Below are 15,330 nucleotides of genomic sequence, written 5' to 3'. Positions count from 1 at the left end.
GAGGAAGTTGAGCAAGAGAACAGATGAGGAAGTCACACTGGATTAGCATGGAAATCTGCTTGCCATTAAAGCCACAACACTAAACAATACATAAATTGCACTATAACGGTGACCAACAGTGCCTACAAACTGTTAGGGCCTAAAGGGACATAAATGGGACATAAAGCTGTCCCATTATTTTACCACTGCTACACCTGGCTGTCAGCGGAGCCTTGTCTGGCAGCGAAACAGTTAATTCAGCCTCCTTTAATGCCTTTTAATAAACATACCTGACGTGGCTGACTTGCTTAAACAATTGTGGTTTCTACTGACAATTGAGATGTACAAACTATGGCATAAGGGAACGATGAGCGTAAAAGGGGCAATCTGTAATTTTGATTAAGACATTAATGAGCGAGCTAGGACGGACGTAGTCAATATAACTATTTATTCAGCACCTTTGAAATGTACAACGACAGAATTCGGAACATGGTCCGCTTTCTACACTCCATAAGAAGGTCCTTTGCAGCCAATCCCTTTTGATCATCCTTGAGATGTCACTACAACTTCATTGGAGTCCACCTGAGTCCATTTCAATTGTTTGGACATGATTTAGAAAGAAACACACCTGTGTAAATCATGTCCCACAGTTGACAGAGCACGTCAGAGTAGAAACTATATCATGAAGTCCAAGGAACTGTCATAATTTCTCCCAGATTGGCTCTATATACCCTCAGTGGCCAGTTTATTAGGTACACCACCACGTTCCCAAAATGGTTCCCTCCTACAGACAGTGAGTCACGTGCCTTGCTATATAAAGCAGGCAGACAGGCATCAAGACATTCAGTTTCTGCTCTATTGAATGTTAGAATGGACAAAACCAGTGACCTAAGAGACTTTGAGCTTGGGTTGATTGTCAGTGCCAGGCGTGCCAGTTCCAGTATCTCAGAAACGGCCTCCTAGGCTTTTCACACACAACAGTGTCTAGGGTTTACAGAGAAGGTTGCAACAAACAAAAAACATCCAGTCAGCGGCAGTCCTGTGGGCAAAACAGCTTGTTGATGAGAGAGATCGAAGGAGTATGGCAAGAAACGTGCAAGCTAACAGGCTGGCCACAGACAGACAAACAACGGTGCAGTAAAACAGCGGTGTGCAGACCACCACAGACTGAGGCTGGCATTAAAACCTGCTCTCGATTAGCTGTATTAGCCATAAGCAAACAGGAAAAGGCTCATCCAGAGGCGGCGCTCCTAGTGGCCGGGGACTTTAATGCAGGGAAACTTAAATCATTTTTACCTCATTTCTATCAGCATGTTAAATGTGCAACCAGAGGGACATTTTTTTGCGACCACCTTTACTCCACACACAGAGAAGCATACAGTGCTCTTCCTCGCCCCCCATTTGGTAAATCTGAATATAACTCTATCCTACCGATTCCTGCTTACAAGCACAAATTAAAGCTGGAAGCACCAGTGACTCAGTCTATAAAAAAGTGGTCAGATGAAGCAGATGCTAAACGACAGGACTGTTTTGCTAGCACAGACTGGAGTATGTTCCGGGATTCTTCCGATGGCATTGAGGAGTACACATCAGTCACTGGCTTTATCAATAAGTGCAACAAGGACGTCGTCCCCACAGTGTCTGTACGTACATACCCCAACCAGAAGCCATGGATTACACACAACATCCACACTGATCTAAAGGGTAGAGCTGAGGCTTTAAAGGAGCGGGACTCTAACCCGGAAGCTTATAAGAAATCCCGCTATGCCCCCCGACGAACCATCAAACAGGCAAAGCATCAATACAGGACTAAGATCGAGTCATACTACCCCGGTTCTGACACTTGTTGGATGTGGCAGGGCTTGCAAACTATTACAGACTACAAAGATAAGCACAGCTGAGAGCTACCCTGTGACACGAGCCTACCAGACGAGCTAAACTACCTCTATGCTCGCTTAGAGGCAACACTGAAACATGCATTATAGCACCAACTGTTCCGGGTTGACTGTGTGATCACGCTCGCTGTAGTCGATGTGAGTAAGACCTTTAAACAGGTCAACATTCACATCGAACCGAGTGGCCCTCCGCTGCATCGAACCGAGTGACCCACCACCTTATCGAACCGAGTGGCCCTCCGCTGCATCGAACCGAGTGGCCCTCCGCTGCATCGAACCGAGTGGCCCTCCGCTGCATCGAACCGAGTGGCCCTCCGCTGCATCGAACCGAGTGGCCCTCCGCTGCATCGAACCGAGTGGCCCTCCGCTGCATCGAACCGAGTGGCCCTCCGCTGCATCGAACCGAGTGGCCCTCCGCTGCATCGAACCGAGTGGCCCTCCGCTGCATCGAACCGAGTGGCCCTCCGCTGCATCGAACCGAGTGGCCCTCCGCTGCATCGAACCGAGTGGCCCGCCACCTTATCGAACCGAGTGGCCCTCCACCTTATCGAACCGAGTGGCCCTCCACCTTATCGAACCGAGTGGCCCTCCACCTTATCGAACCGAGTGGCCCTCCACCTTATCGAACCGAGTGGCCCTCCACCTTATCGAACCGAGTGGCCCTCCACCTTATCGAACCGAGTGGCCCTCCACCTTATCGAACCGAGTGGCCCGCCACCTTATCGAACCGAGTGGCCCGCCACCTTATCGAACCGAGTGGCCCTCCACCTTATCGAACCGAGTGGCCCGCCACCTTATCGAACCGAGTGGCCCGCCACCTTATCGAACCGAGTGGCCCGCCACCTTATCGAACCGAGTGGGCCTCCACCTTATCGAACCGAGTGGCCCGCCACCTTATCGAACCGAGTGGGCCTCCACCTTATCGAACCGAGTGGCCCGCCACCTTATCGAACCGAGTGGCCCGCCAATGCTAAATTGTTACCACCACTGCAAACAAATAAGAAGGAATTTTGTTTTAAGAATTATTTCTGCCGAGACCCTCAAAAAGATAGATGATGGCTTCTATCAATGGATTTTTCTGCATCAGACACGCTTTTAAATTAATTATCATAGGCTTAATGACTGGAAGTCTATGGGAACAGCTAGCATGTCATTGTGCGAACATTAGTAAAAAAAAAAACACTGTTGTGCTGTGCTATGATGTCCATGATGTGTACCTATTTAGGATACATCACCATGAAGACAATGACATTTTGAATTATGCATTTCTGTACAGATTATGGACCCAGCATTTAATTACCTTAATTCTGTTACAAGGTGTAAATACACTTCACTTTCTGTCGTTGAATAACCAAAACATGTTTTTTATCAAGGTGTCATTCCATAGCTGACACCCAGTTTTGAGAAAACATGGACATAAAGAAGAAAATGTTACTGTCATTCTGCTACCAGACTTTGCATCAGCACAGCTCTTCCAGGAAATGTGTTTTTGGGAAATCTTCAGTATAAAATAGTCCTTGTGCATAGAGTTGTATGGTTTGGTTAACTTTGAAATCAATGGTTTTTGTTTGGCACGCTTTAAAGTGAACAATCTGAGTCTAATTCTGTTACTGTGCCCACGTGTCAAATAAGGACAAGGAGTGGTTGATTGTGTTATGTGGATTTTATTTTATTTGAACCTTTATTTAACTGGGCAAGTCAGTTAAGAACATTCTTATTTTCAATGACGGTCTACCGGGGAACAGTGGGTTAACTGTCTTGTTCAGGAGCAGAACGACAGATTTTTACCTTGTCAGCTCAGGGATTCGATCTTGCAACCTTTTAGTTACTAGTCTAAAGCTCTAACCACTAGGCTACCCTGCTGCCTCTACACTCTAACCACTAGACTACCTGCTGCCTCTACACTCTAACCACTAGGCTACCCTGCTGCCTCTACACTCTAACCACTAGGCTACCTGCTGCCTCTACACTCTAACCACTAGGCTACCTGCTGCCGATTGAACTGATTGTAATGACCCAGGATTCCATGGGGTTTGTAATGACCCAGGATTCCATGGGGTTTGTAATGACCCAGGATTCCATGGGGTTTGTAATGACCCAGGATTCCATGGGGTTTGTAATGACCCAGGATTCCATGGGGTTTGTGAAATGACTCACTTTGTCTGAAAAGATTCCACTTATGTTTTCTTCACTTCCTAAAAATGCACTACTGTCTCTTTAACTACAATATACACTATAAATACACGACTGTCTCTTTAACAACAATATACACTATATATACAGCAGTATGCCATACTGTCTCTTTAACTACAAGATACACTATATATACAGCAGTATGCCATACTGTCTCTTTAACTACAATATACACTATATATACAGCAGTATGCCATACTGTCTCTTTAATTACAAGATACACTATATATACAGCAGTATGCCATACTGTCCCTTTAACTACAAGATACTTATTTAGAAAAAAGATGGCCAAAATAAATGCTTAGTGGGAATGCCCTCCTAAACATGGACTACTGTCTCTTTCAAAACAAGATAGGTTAATGTCCTGTGAGGTAGTGGTGGATTCCTGCTGCTGCCCTGCTTTAGTGTGCTGCAGGGTGGATTTTGGGTCAAATCCATTTCAGTTCGGTCACTTCAGGAAGTGAAACTGAAATTCCAAATTGAGTTCCTTCCTGGACTGACAGAATATAGTCAACCCTAGTGTGCAGTCAACAATAACACCAACTTTCTGTACAGATGTAGGTTAGTTAATGATGGAAAGGGTTTAACAGTGTCATTGCTTCCTGTCTGTATTAACTCCAGGCCTCTGGGAAAGGGTTTGACGGGGTCATTGCTTCCTGTCTGTATTAACTCCAGGCCTCTGGGAAAGGGTTTGACGGGGTCATTGCTTCCTGTCTGTATTAACTCCAGGCATCTGGGAAAGGGTTTAACGGGGTCATTGCTTCCTGTCTGTATTAACTCCAGGCCTCTGGGAAAGGGTTTGACGGGGTCATTGCTTCCTGTCTGTATTAACTCCAGGCATCTGGGAAAGGGTTTAACGGGGTCATTGCTTCCTGTCTGTATTAACTCCAGGCCTCTGGGAAAGGGTTTAACGGGGTCATTGCTTCCTGTCTGTATTAACTCCAGGCCTCTGGGAAAGGGTTTAACGGGGTCATTGCTTCCTGTCTGTATTAACTCCAGGCCTCTGGGAAAGGGTTTAACGGGGTCATTGCTTCCTGTCTGTATTAACTCCAGGCCTCTGGGAAAGGGTTTAACGGGGTCATTGCTTCCTGTCTGTATTAACTCCAGGCCTCTGGGAAAGGGTTTAACGGGGTCATTGCTTCCTGTCTGTATTAACTCCAGGCCTCTGGGAAAGGGTTTGTGCTGATCCAGACTAAGGAAGTGTCCATGCGCCCAGAGGATGTCAGCAGAGTATTCCAGAACAATGCAGAGGGACTCCTGGAGTGGATCACCAACGGTAAGCAACACAAGACTGTGTCCCAAATGGCACCCTATTCCCTATATGGACCAGTGCCCAAAAGTAGTGCTCTATATTGGGAATAGGGTGCCATTTGGGATGCATTCAATCTTGTCAAAAGTAGGGTACTATATAGGGAATAGGGATAACATGTGAAATGCTTGATAGTGTATGTGATATCAACAGAGAGGTATGTTTTCCAGGTGATTTTAAATGTTTACTGGGTTTCATCAAGCTGCCCACTCAAGAAAAAGCTTCAAACTGTCACCAGTGCCTGCAACCTTGTTCAGGATCAGTCAACCTACCAGGGTAGATACAAACAGCGCAGGAATGAAATCATCAATCAGTATTGATCACATCTTTACTGATGCTGCAGAAATGTGCTTTAAAACAGTATCCAGATCCATAGGATGTAGTGATCACAATATAGTAGCCATATCTAGGAAAACCACAGTTCCAAAGGCTGGGCCTAATATAGTGTATCAGAGGTCATACAATACATTTTGTAGTGATTCTTATGTTGTTTATGGAAAGAATATTTGCCTGTGGTGTGTAATGAGGAGCAACCAGACGCTGCTGGTCTGTGGTGTGTAATGAGGAGCAACCAGACGCTGCTGGTCTGTGGTGTGTAATGAGGAGCAACCAGACGCTGTTGGTCAGTGGTGTGTATTGAGGAGCAACCAGACGCTGCTGGTCTGTAATGAGGAGCAACCAGACGCTGCTGGTCTGTGATAAAATTGCTTATTCCAGTTATCCAGGTATCCATAATAAACCCCAGGAAGAGTAGCTGCTGCCTTGGCAGGAACTAATGGGGATCCATACAAAACTCCAGGAAGAGTAGCTGCTGCCTTGACAGGAACTAATGGGGATCCATAATAAACCCCAGGAATAGTAGCTGCTGCCTTGGCAGGAACTAATGGGGATCCATAATAAACCCCAGAAAGAGTAGCTGCTGCCTTGGCAGGAACTAATGGGGATCCATAATAAACCCCAGGAAGAGTAGCTGCTGCCTTGGCAGGAACTAATGGGGATCCATAATTAACCCCAGGAAGAGTAGCTGCTGCCTTGGCAGGAACTAATGGGGATCCATAATAAACCCCAGGAAGAGTAGCTGCTGCCTTGGCAGGAACTAATGGGGATCCATAATTAACCCCAGGAAGAGTAGCTGCTGCCTTGACAGGAACTAATGGGGATCCATAGTTAACCCCAGGAAGAGTAGCTGCTGCCTTGGCAGGAACTAATGGGGATCCATAATAAATACAAATAGGGTGCCATTTGGAACTTTTATCATCTGAGTTAATAATTCAATAATAAGGAAGGTGTGACATCATCTGGGTTAAATCAAATGTATTTATAAAGCCCTTCTTACATCAGCTGATATCTCAAAGTGCTGTACAGAAACCCAGCCTAAAACCCCAAACAGCAAGCAATGCAGGTTTAGAAGCACGGTGGCTAGGAAAAACTCCCTAGAAAGGCCAGAATAATAAGGAAGGAAAGTGTGACATCGTCTGGGTTAATAATTCAATAATAAGGAAGGTGTGACATCGTCTGGGTTAATAATTCAATAATAAGGAAGGTGTGACATCGTCTGGGTTAATAATTCAATAATAAGGAAGGTGTGACATCGTCTGGGTTAATAATTCAATAATAAGGAAGGTGTGACATTAGTTTGCTGTTTCTGGTTCTCTGTGAGGTATGATGACCTTTGAACCAAGAGAAAGGGTGGATAAGATCCTCATAGCTGAAGGAAATAATTGTGTTAATGAGTTGGTTTAGTGCTTATGATGATTAGGCATGCATTTCTGAACTGCATCTCTTGTTGCCACAGGCCCAGTGACAGCTCTGGAGTTGAATGGGGACGGGGTAGTGGAGGCCTGCAAGAGCATGGCCAGTGACATGTTCAGTGGAACCAAGGTAACAGCATTCCTGACCTCTCGGTACAAAAACATCTCAAGATTGTTAGTGTTAGTCAGAACTGAACTAGCTAATAATATAGTACCTGTATGTGAAGTAACTCTGTCCTATTCCCTGCAGGTGTTTGTTTCAGACAACAGAAATACTTCCTCTCGAGATGTGGACAACTTCTTCAACTTTGCTGACATGCAGATGGGCTTGTGATTGAATCACTGTATGACAATCAAACTACACCACTGATACACTTTTGTATGTTGACATTTTTTATTGGTAGTATTAACACTGGATATACCGGTAGGTAGGAGAGATGACAGGTTAATCAACATAGTGAATGTAGGTAGGAGAGAGGACAGGTTAATCAACATAGTGAATGTAGGTAGGAGAGAGGACAGGTTAATCAACATAGTGAATGTAGGTAGCAGAGAGGACAGGTTAATCAACATAGTGAATGTAGGTAGGAGAGAGGACAGGTTAATCAACATAGTGAATGTAGGTAGCAGAGAGGACAGGTTAATCAACATAGTGAATGTAGGTAGGAGAGAGGACAGGTTGACCAACATAGTGAATGTAGGTAGCAGAGAGGACAGGTTAATCAACATAGTGAATGTAGGTAGGAGAGAGGACAGGTTAATCAACATAGTGAATGTAGGTAGCAGAGAGGACAGGTTAATCAACATAGTGAATGTAGGTAGGAGAGAGGACAGGTTGACCAACATAGTGAATGTAGGTAGCAGAGAGGACAGGTTGACCAACATAGTGAATGTAGGTAGCAGAGAGGACAGGTTGACCAACATAGTGAATGTAGGTAGCAGAGAGGACAGGTTGATCAACATAGTGAATGTAGGTAGCAGAGAGGACAGGTTGACCAACATAGTGATTGTAGGTAGCAGAGAGGACAGGTTGACCAACATAGTGAATGTAGGTAGCAGAGAGGACATGTTGATCAACATAGTGAATGTAGGTAGCAGAGAGGACAGGTTATTCATTCATAGTGAATGTAGGTAGCAGAGAGGACAGGTTGATCAACATAGTGAATGTAGGTAGCAGAGAGGACAGGTTAATCAACATAGTAAATGTAGGTAGCAGAGAGGACAGGTTGATCAACATAGTGAATGTAGGTAGCAGAGAGGACAGGTTAATCATTCATAGTGAATGTAGGTAGCAGAGAGGACAGGTTGACCAACATAGTGAATGTAGGTAGCAGAGAGGACAGGTTAATCAACATAGTGAATGTAGGTAGCAGAGAGGACAGGTTAATCAACATAGTGACAATGACGTCTACCAGTCTGTCTATCCACCATTCATAGTAACAATATAGTCTACCAGTCTGTCTATCCACCATTCATAGTAACAATATAGTCTACCAGTCTGTCTATCCACCATTCATAGTAACAATATAGTCTACCAGTCTGTCTATCCTGCCCTCTATCTATACCTAGCAGTGGAGAGGTCAGCTGATAGGCAGTGGAGAGGTCAGCTGATAGGCAGTGGAGAGGTCAGCTGATAGGCAGTGGAGAGGTCAGCTGATAGGCAGTGGAGAGGTCAGCTGATAGGCAGCGGCGAGGTCAGCTGATAGGCAATGGAGAGATCTGCTGATAGGCAGTGGAGAGGTCAGCTGATAGGCAGTGGAGAGGTCAGCTGATAGGCAGTGGAGAGGTCAGCTGATAGGCAGTGGAGAGGTCAGCTGATAGGCAGCGGAGAGGTCAGCTGATAGGCAGCGTGGGTCAGTAGTGGGTCTACTCTGGACAGTTGATAAGGATCGGTAGTGGGTCTAGTCTGGACAGTTGATAAGGATCAGTAGTGGGTCTACTCTGGACAGTTAATGAGGATCAGTAGTGGGTCTACTCTGGACAGTTGATAAGGGTCAGTAGTGGGTCTACTCTGGACAGTTGATAAGGATCAGTAGTGGGTCTACTCTGGACAGTTGATAAGGATCAGTAGTGGGTCTACTCTGGACAGTTGATAAGGATCAGTAGTGGGTCTACTCTGGACAGTTAATGAGGATCAGTAGTGGGTCTACTCTGGACAGTTGATAAGGGTCAGTAGTGGGTCTACTCTGGACAGTTGATACGGATCAGTAGTGGGTCTACTCTGGACAGTTGATAAGGGTCAGTAGTGGGTCTACTCTGGACAGTTAATGAGGATCAGTAGTGGGTCTACTCTGGACAGTTGATAAGGGTCAGTAGTGGGTCTACTCTGGACAGTTGATACGGATCAGTAGTGGGTCTACTCTGGACAGTTGATAAGGGTCAGTAGTGGGTCTACTCTGGATAGTTGATAAGGATCAGTAGTGGGTCTACTCTGGACAGTTGATAAGGATCAGTAGTGGGTCTACTCTGGACAGTTGATAAGGATCAGTAGTGGGTCTCCTCTGGATAGTTGATAAGGATCAGTAGTGGGTCTCCTCTGGACAGTTGATAAGGATCAGTAGTGGGTCTACTCTGGACAGTTGATAAGGATCAGTAGTGGGTCTACTCTGGACAGTTAATGAGGGTCAGTAGTGGGTCTACTCTGGACAGTTGATAAGGGTCAGTAGTGGGTCTACTCTGGACAGTTGATAAGGATCAGTAGTGGGTCTACTCTGGACAGTTGATAAGGGTCAGTAGTGGGTCTACTCTGGATAGTTGATAAGGATCAGTAGTGGGTCTACTCTGGACAGTTGATAAGGATCAGTAGTGGGTCTCCTCTGGACAGTTGATAAGGGTCAGTAGTGGGTCTACTCTGGATAGTTGATAAGGATCAGTAGTGGGTCTACTCTGGACAGTTAATGAGGATCAGTAGTGGGTCTACTCTGGACAGTTAATGAGGATCAGTAGTGGGTCTACTCTGGACAGTTGATAAGGGTCAGTAGTGGGTCTACTCTGGATAGTTGATAAGGGTCAGTAGTGGGTCTACTCTGGACAGTTAATAAGGGTCAGTAGTGGGTCTACTCTGGACAGTTGATAAGGGTCAGTAGTGGGTCTACTCTGGATAGTTGATAAGGATCTGTAGTGGGTCTACTCTGGACAGTTAATGAGGGTCAGTAGTGGGTCTACTCTGGACAGTTGATAAGGGTCAGTAGTGGGTCTACTCTGGACAGTTGATAAGGATCAGTAGTGGGTCTACTCTGGATAGTTGATAAGGATCAGTAGTGGGTCTCCTCTGGATAGTTGATAAGGATCAGTAGTGGGTCTACTCTGGACAGTTGATAAGGATCAGTAGTGGGTCTCCTCTGGACAGTTGATAAGGGTCAGTAGTGGGTCTACTCTGGATAGTTGATAAGGATCAGTAGTGGGTCTACTCTGGACAGTTAATGAGGATCAGTAGTGGGTCTACTCTGGACAGTTAATGAGGATCAGTAGTGGGTCTACTCTGGACAGTTGATAAGGGTCAGTAGTGGGTCTACTCTGGATAGTTGATAAGGGTCAGTAGTGGGTCTACTCTGGACAGTTAATAAGGGTCAGTAGTGGGTCTACTCTGGACAGTTGATAAGGGTCAGTAGTGGGTCTACTCTGGATAGTTGATAAGGATCTGTAGTGGGTCTACTCTGGACAGTTAATAAGGATCAGTAGTGGGTCTCCTCTGGACAGTCGATAAGGATCAGTAGTGGGTCTACTCTGGATAGTTGATAAGGATCAGTAGTGGGTCTCCTCTGGATAGTTGATAAGGATCAGTAGTGGGTCTCCTCTGGACAGTTGATAAGGATCAGTAGTGGGTCTACTCTGGATAGTTGATAAGGATCAGTAGTGGGTCTACTCTGGATAGTCGATAAGGGTCAGTAGTGGGTCTACTCTGGACAGTTGATAAGGGTCAGTAGTGGGTCTATTCTGGATAGTTGATAAGGATCAGTAGTTGGTCTACTCTGGACAGTTAATAAGGATCAGTAGTGGGTCTCCTCTGGACAGTTGATAAGGATCAGTAGTGGGTCTACTCTGGATAGTTGATAAGGATCAGTAGTGGGTCTACTCTGGACAGTTGATAAGGATCAGTAGTGGGTCTACTCTGGATAGTTGATAAGGATCAGTAGTGGGTCTACTCTGGACAGTTGATAGAAAGGCATAGTTCTTGACCGTCTGGATGGATTTTTACCTGTGAGTGTTCACATTCATCCACTCCTGTTGAAACATCAGGCAGGGAGAGTCAGGCAGGGAGAGTCAGGCAGGGAGAGTCAGTCAGGGAGAGTGTCGTCCATGGTGGACAGGCAGGGAGAGTCAGGCAGGGAGAGTCAGGCAGGGAGAGTCTCATCCATGGTGGACAGGCAGGGAGAGTCAGGCAGGGAGAGTCTCGTCCATGGTGGACAGGCAGGGAGAGTCAGGCAGGGAGAGTCTCGTCCATGGTGGACAGGCAGGGAGTCTCATCCATGGTGGACAGGCAGGGAGTCTCGTCCATGGTGGACAGGCAGGGAGAGTCTCGTCCATGGTGGTCAGGCAGGGAGAGTCTCGTCCATGGTGGTCAGGCAGGGAGAGTCTCGTCCATGGTGGTCAGGCAGGGAGAGTCTCGAACATGGTGGACAGGCAGGGAGAGTCTTGTACATGGTGGACAGACAGGGAGAGTCTTGTACATGGTGGACAGGCAGGGAGAGTCTCGTCCATGGTGGTCAGACAGGGAGAGTCTCGTCCATGGTGGTCAGCAAACCCTCAACCTTCTGGCCTGTTGGCCCTGCGTGGCATCAGCTATGTCACAAAAGAATGCTGAAGTTGTAAAGGCGATATGTCCACACTTATAAACACAGGCTTGCTACAGTTTATTTATGGTAGTAATCATCATTGTTGTACATTTTAGAAGGGGGGGGGGGGGGAGTTGGTCCATCCAGCTATGTGACATTGTTTGGTATGTTTCATGTGTTTTCTCTTCACGTATTTATTAGGGTGTTTAGTAGAGCAGCAAGTCAGCTGGACTTCCTTAGTGGTTACCTGGGTTACCTGGGTTGTTTCCAGACACGTTGTCAAGGTGATACAGGTGTAAATAGCTGACTGGACATTGATCTGATTAATGAGTATGAGAGTGTATTCACTAGGAAATAAACTGAAGCAAACAGGGCAAAACGGGGTTGTATCCACCTGAATATGTCAAATAGAAATGAGTTTTCACTAATGAATATACCCCATGCCACATGATTCAGGTTGTATCTGTAACACTGGTTACACCACTGTAATACGTTTGCACAAATGAATACATCCCATGCCACATGATTCAGGTAACACTTTGGTTACACCACTGTAATACGTTTGCACAAATGAATACATCCCATGCCACATGATTCAGGTAACACTTTGGTTACACCACTGAAATGAGTTTGGGGAAAGGCTTTTTATAAGTCTCCATTCTTATTTTGTATTTTTGTTTTCTGCTCTCAAGTTGTGAATATCTTTTTATTGAAAGCCAACCAGAATGTGCACAAATCAGCTTTCAAGACTACACACAATGTTAACTAAATAGATCTAATGATTTGGAATGTATTGCAGAGAGGAAGAGGTTGTAATGTTGTTTTCTATGGGACCAGACAGGAAGAGATGGTAATGTTGTTTTCTATGGGACCAGACAGGAAGAGATGTAGGTGGTAAGGTTGTTTTCTATGGGACCAGACAGGAAGAGATGGTAATGTTGTTTCTATGGGACCAGACAGGAAGAGATGGTAATGTTGTTTTCTATGGGACCAGACAGGAAGAGATGTAGATGGTAATGTTGTTTTCTATGGGCCCAGACAGGAAGAGATGTAGATGGTAATGTTGTTTTCTATGGGCCCAGACAGGAAGAGATGTAGATGGTAATGTTGTTTTCTATGGGACCAGACAGGAAGAGATGGTAATGTTGTTTTCTATGGGACCAGACAGGAAGAGATGGTAATGTTGTTTTCTATGGGACCAGACAGAAGAGATGTAGATGGTAATGTTGTTTTCTATGGGCCCAGACAGGAAGAGATGTAGATGGTAATGTTGTTTTCTATGGGCCCAGACAGGAAGAGATGTAGATGGTAATGTTGTTTTCTATGGGACCAAACAGAAGAGATGTAGATGGTAATGTTTTCTATGGGACCAGACAGGAAGAGATGGTAATGTTGTTTTCTATGGGCCCAGACAGTAAGAGATGGTAATGTTTTCTATGGGACCAGACAGGAAGAGATGGTAATGTTGTTTTCTATGGGACCAGACAGGAAGAGATGGTAATGTTTTCTATGGGCCCAGACAGGAAGAGATGGTAATGTTTTCTATGGGACCAGACAGGAAGAGATGGTAATGTTGTTTTCTTCTGTGATGAAATGTAAAGTGCCTTCGGAAAGTATTCAGACCCCTTGACTTTTCCCACATTTTGTTACGTAACAACCTTATTCTAAAATTGATTTTAAAAAATGGTTTCCTCAATCACAATACCTCATAATGACAAAAAAAACGGGTTTTTAGACATTTTTGCTAATTTATTCAAAATAAACTGAAATATCATATTTACATAAGTATTCAGACCCTTTACTCAGCACTTTGTTGAAGCACCTTTTGCAGCGATTACAGCCTCCGGTCTTCATGGGTAATGAAGGTAACTTGGCACACCTGTATTTGGGGAGTTTCTCCCATTCTTCTCTGCAGATCCAAGCTCTGTCAGGTTCGATGGGGAGCGTCGCTGCACAGCTATTTTCAGGTCTCCAGAGATGTTCGATCAGGTTGGTGCCAGATTTCCTCCAGACGTGACACTTGGCATTCTGGCTAAAGAGTTCAATATTGGTTTCATCAGACCAGAGAATCGTGTTTCTCATGGTCAGAGTCCTTTCGGTGCATTTTGGTAAACTCTAATATGTAAATATAAATAAGGTATTTCTGTTTTGTTTTTGTTTTTACATTTGCCCAAAATTTTAAAAAACAAAACAGTTTTTGCTTTGTCATTATGGGGTATTGTGATGTCATTATGGGGTATTGTGATGTCATTATGGGGTATTGTGATGTCATTATGGGGTATTGTGATGTCATTATGGGGTATTGTGATGTCATTATGGGGTATTGTGATGTCATTATGGGGTATTGTGATGTCATTATGGGGTATTGTGATGTCATTATGGGGTATTGTGATGTCATTATGGGGTATTGTGATGTCATTATGGGGTATTGTGTGTAGATTGCTGAGGATTTTTATTTATTTAATCCATTTATGAATAAGGCTGTAACATAACAAAATGTGGGAAAAGTCAAGGGGTCTGAATACATTCCAAAGGCACTGTGTACTTCCCAAATGGCACCCTGTTCCCTTTATAGTACACTATCTTTGACCAGGGTAGTGCACTATAAAAGGACTAGGGTGCCATTTGGGATAGACAATATACTGTAATATTTGTTGAAGAATGATATGATTGGACTTTGTAAAAATAATTCCTTTTTGTATCTGCTTCTTTTGTAGAATCAACATGTCTAATATATTTGTCAAAAGATCAGTTTTATGTTCTGTGGTGTGTTTATTTTAGATTTTAGTGTGGCGTCATTGTGGGAGATTTTCTTGTTATACCGTACAGACTTTAACCAAATACATTTCAACTAAGTTTTTCACAATTCCTGACATTTAATCCTAGTAAAAATTCCCTGTCTTAGGTCAGTTAGAATCACCACTTTATTTTAAGAATGTGAAATGTCAGAATAATAGTATAGAGAATTATTTATTTCAGCTTTTATTTCTTTCATCACATTCCCAGTGGGTCAGAAGTTTACATACACTCAATTAGTATTAAGTAGCATTGCCTTTAAATTGTTTAACTTTGGCCAAACGTTTTGGGTAGCCTTCCACAAGCTTCCCACAATAAGTTGCGTGAATTTTGGCCCATTCCTCCTGACAGAGCTGGTGTAACTGAGTCAGGTTTGTAGGCCTCCTTGCTCACACACGCTTTTTCAATTCTGTTCACAACTTTTCTATAGGTTTGAGGTCAGGGCTTTGTGATGGCCACTTCAGTACCTTGACTTTGTTGTCCTTATGCCATTTTGCCACAACTTTGCAAGTATGCTTGGGGTCATTGTCCATTTGGAAGACCCATTTGCAACCAAGCTTTAACTTCCCGACTGATGTCTTGAGATGTTGCTTCAATATATCCACATAATTTTCCTACCTCATGATGCCATC

At 44.5% G+C, this 15,330-nt stretch overlaps 1 protein-coding gene across 2 annotated transcripts in view; it reads left to right on the top strand.

Annotated features, from left to right (window-relative positions):
• The window catches only part of LOC109902913 (RP2 activator of ARL3 GTPase), a 28,679-nt gene extending 19,537 nt beyond the window's left edge, over positions 1 to 9,142 (top strand). The window contains exons 3-6 of one of the 2 annotated variants that reach the window (XR_004212141.1): positions 5,229 to 5,343; positions 7,172 to 7,257; positions 7,378 to 7,571; positions 7,611 to 9,142. Coding sequence is in view for 1 of the 2 variants with exons in the window: in XM_031838134.1 (XP_031693994.1) it covers positions 5,229 to 5,343; positions 7,172 to 7,257; positions 7,378 to 7,461 (285 nt within the window). In the remaining variant the exon portion in view is untranslated. Of the gene's footprint in view, positions 1 to 5,228; positions 5,344 to 7,171; positions 7,258 to 7,377 lie in introns of both variants that reach the window. The other variant, XM_031838134.1, reaches the window with a different exon arrangement.
• Positions 9,143 to 15,330: the final 6,188 nt, after the last annotated feature.

The sequence above is a fragment of the Oncorhynchus kisutch genome, linkage group LG13, assembly GCF_002021735.2.
Source record: "Oncorhynchus kisutch isolate 150728-3 linkage group LG13, Okis_V2, whole genome shotgun sequence".
Taxonomy (NCBI): domain Eukaryota; kingdom Metazoa; phylum Chordata; class Actinopteri; order Salmoniformes; family Salmonidae; genus Oncorhynchus; species Oncorhynchus kisutch.
This window is presented reverse-complemented; position numbering and strand designations above follow the sequence as displayed.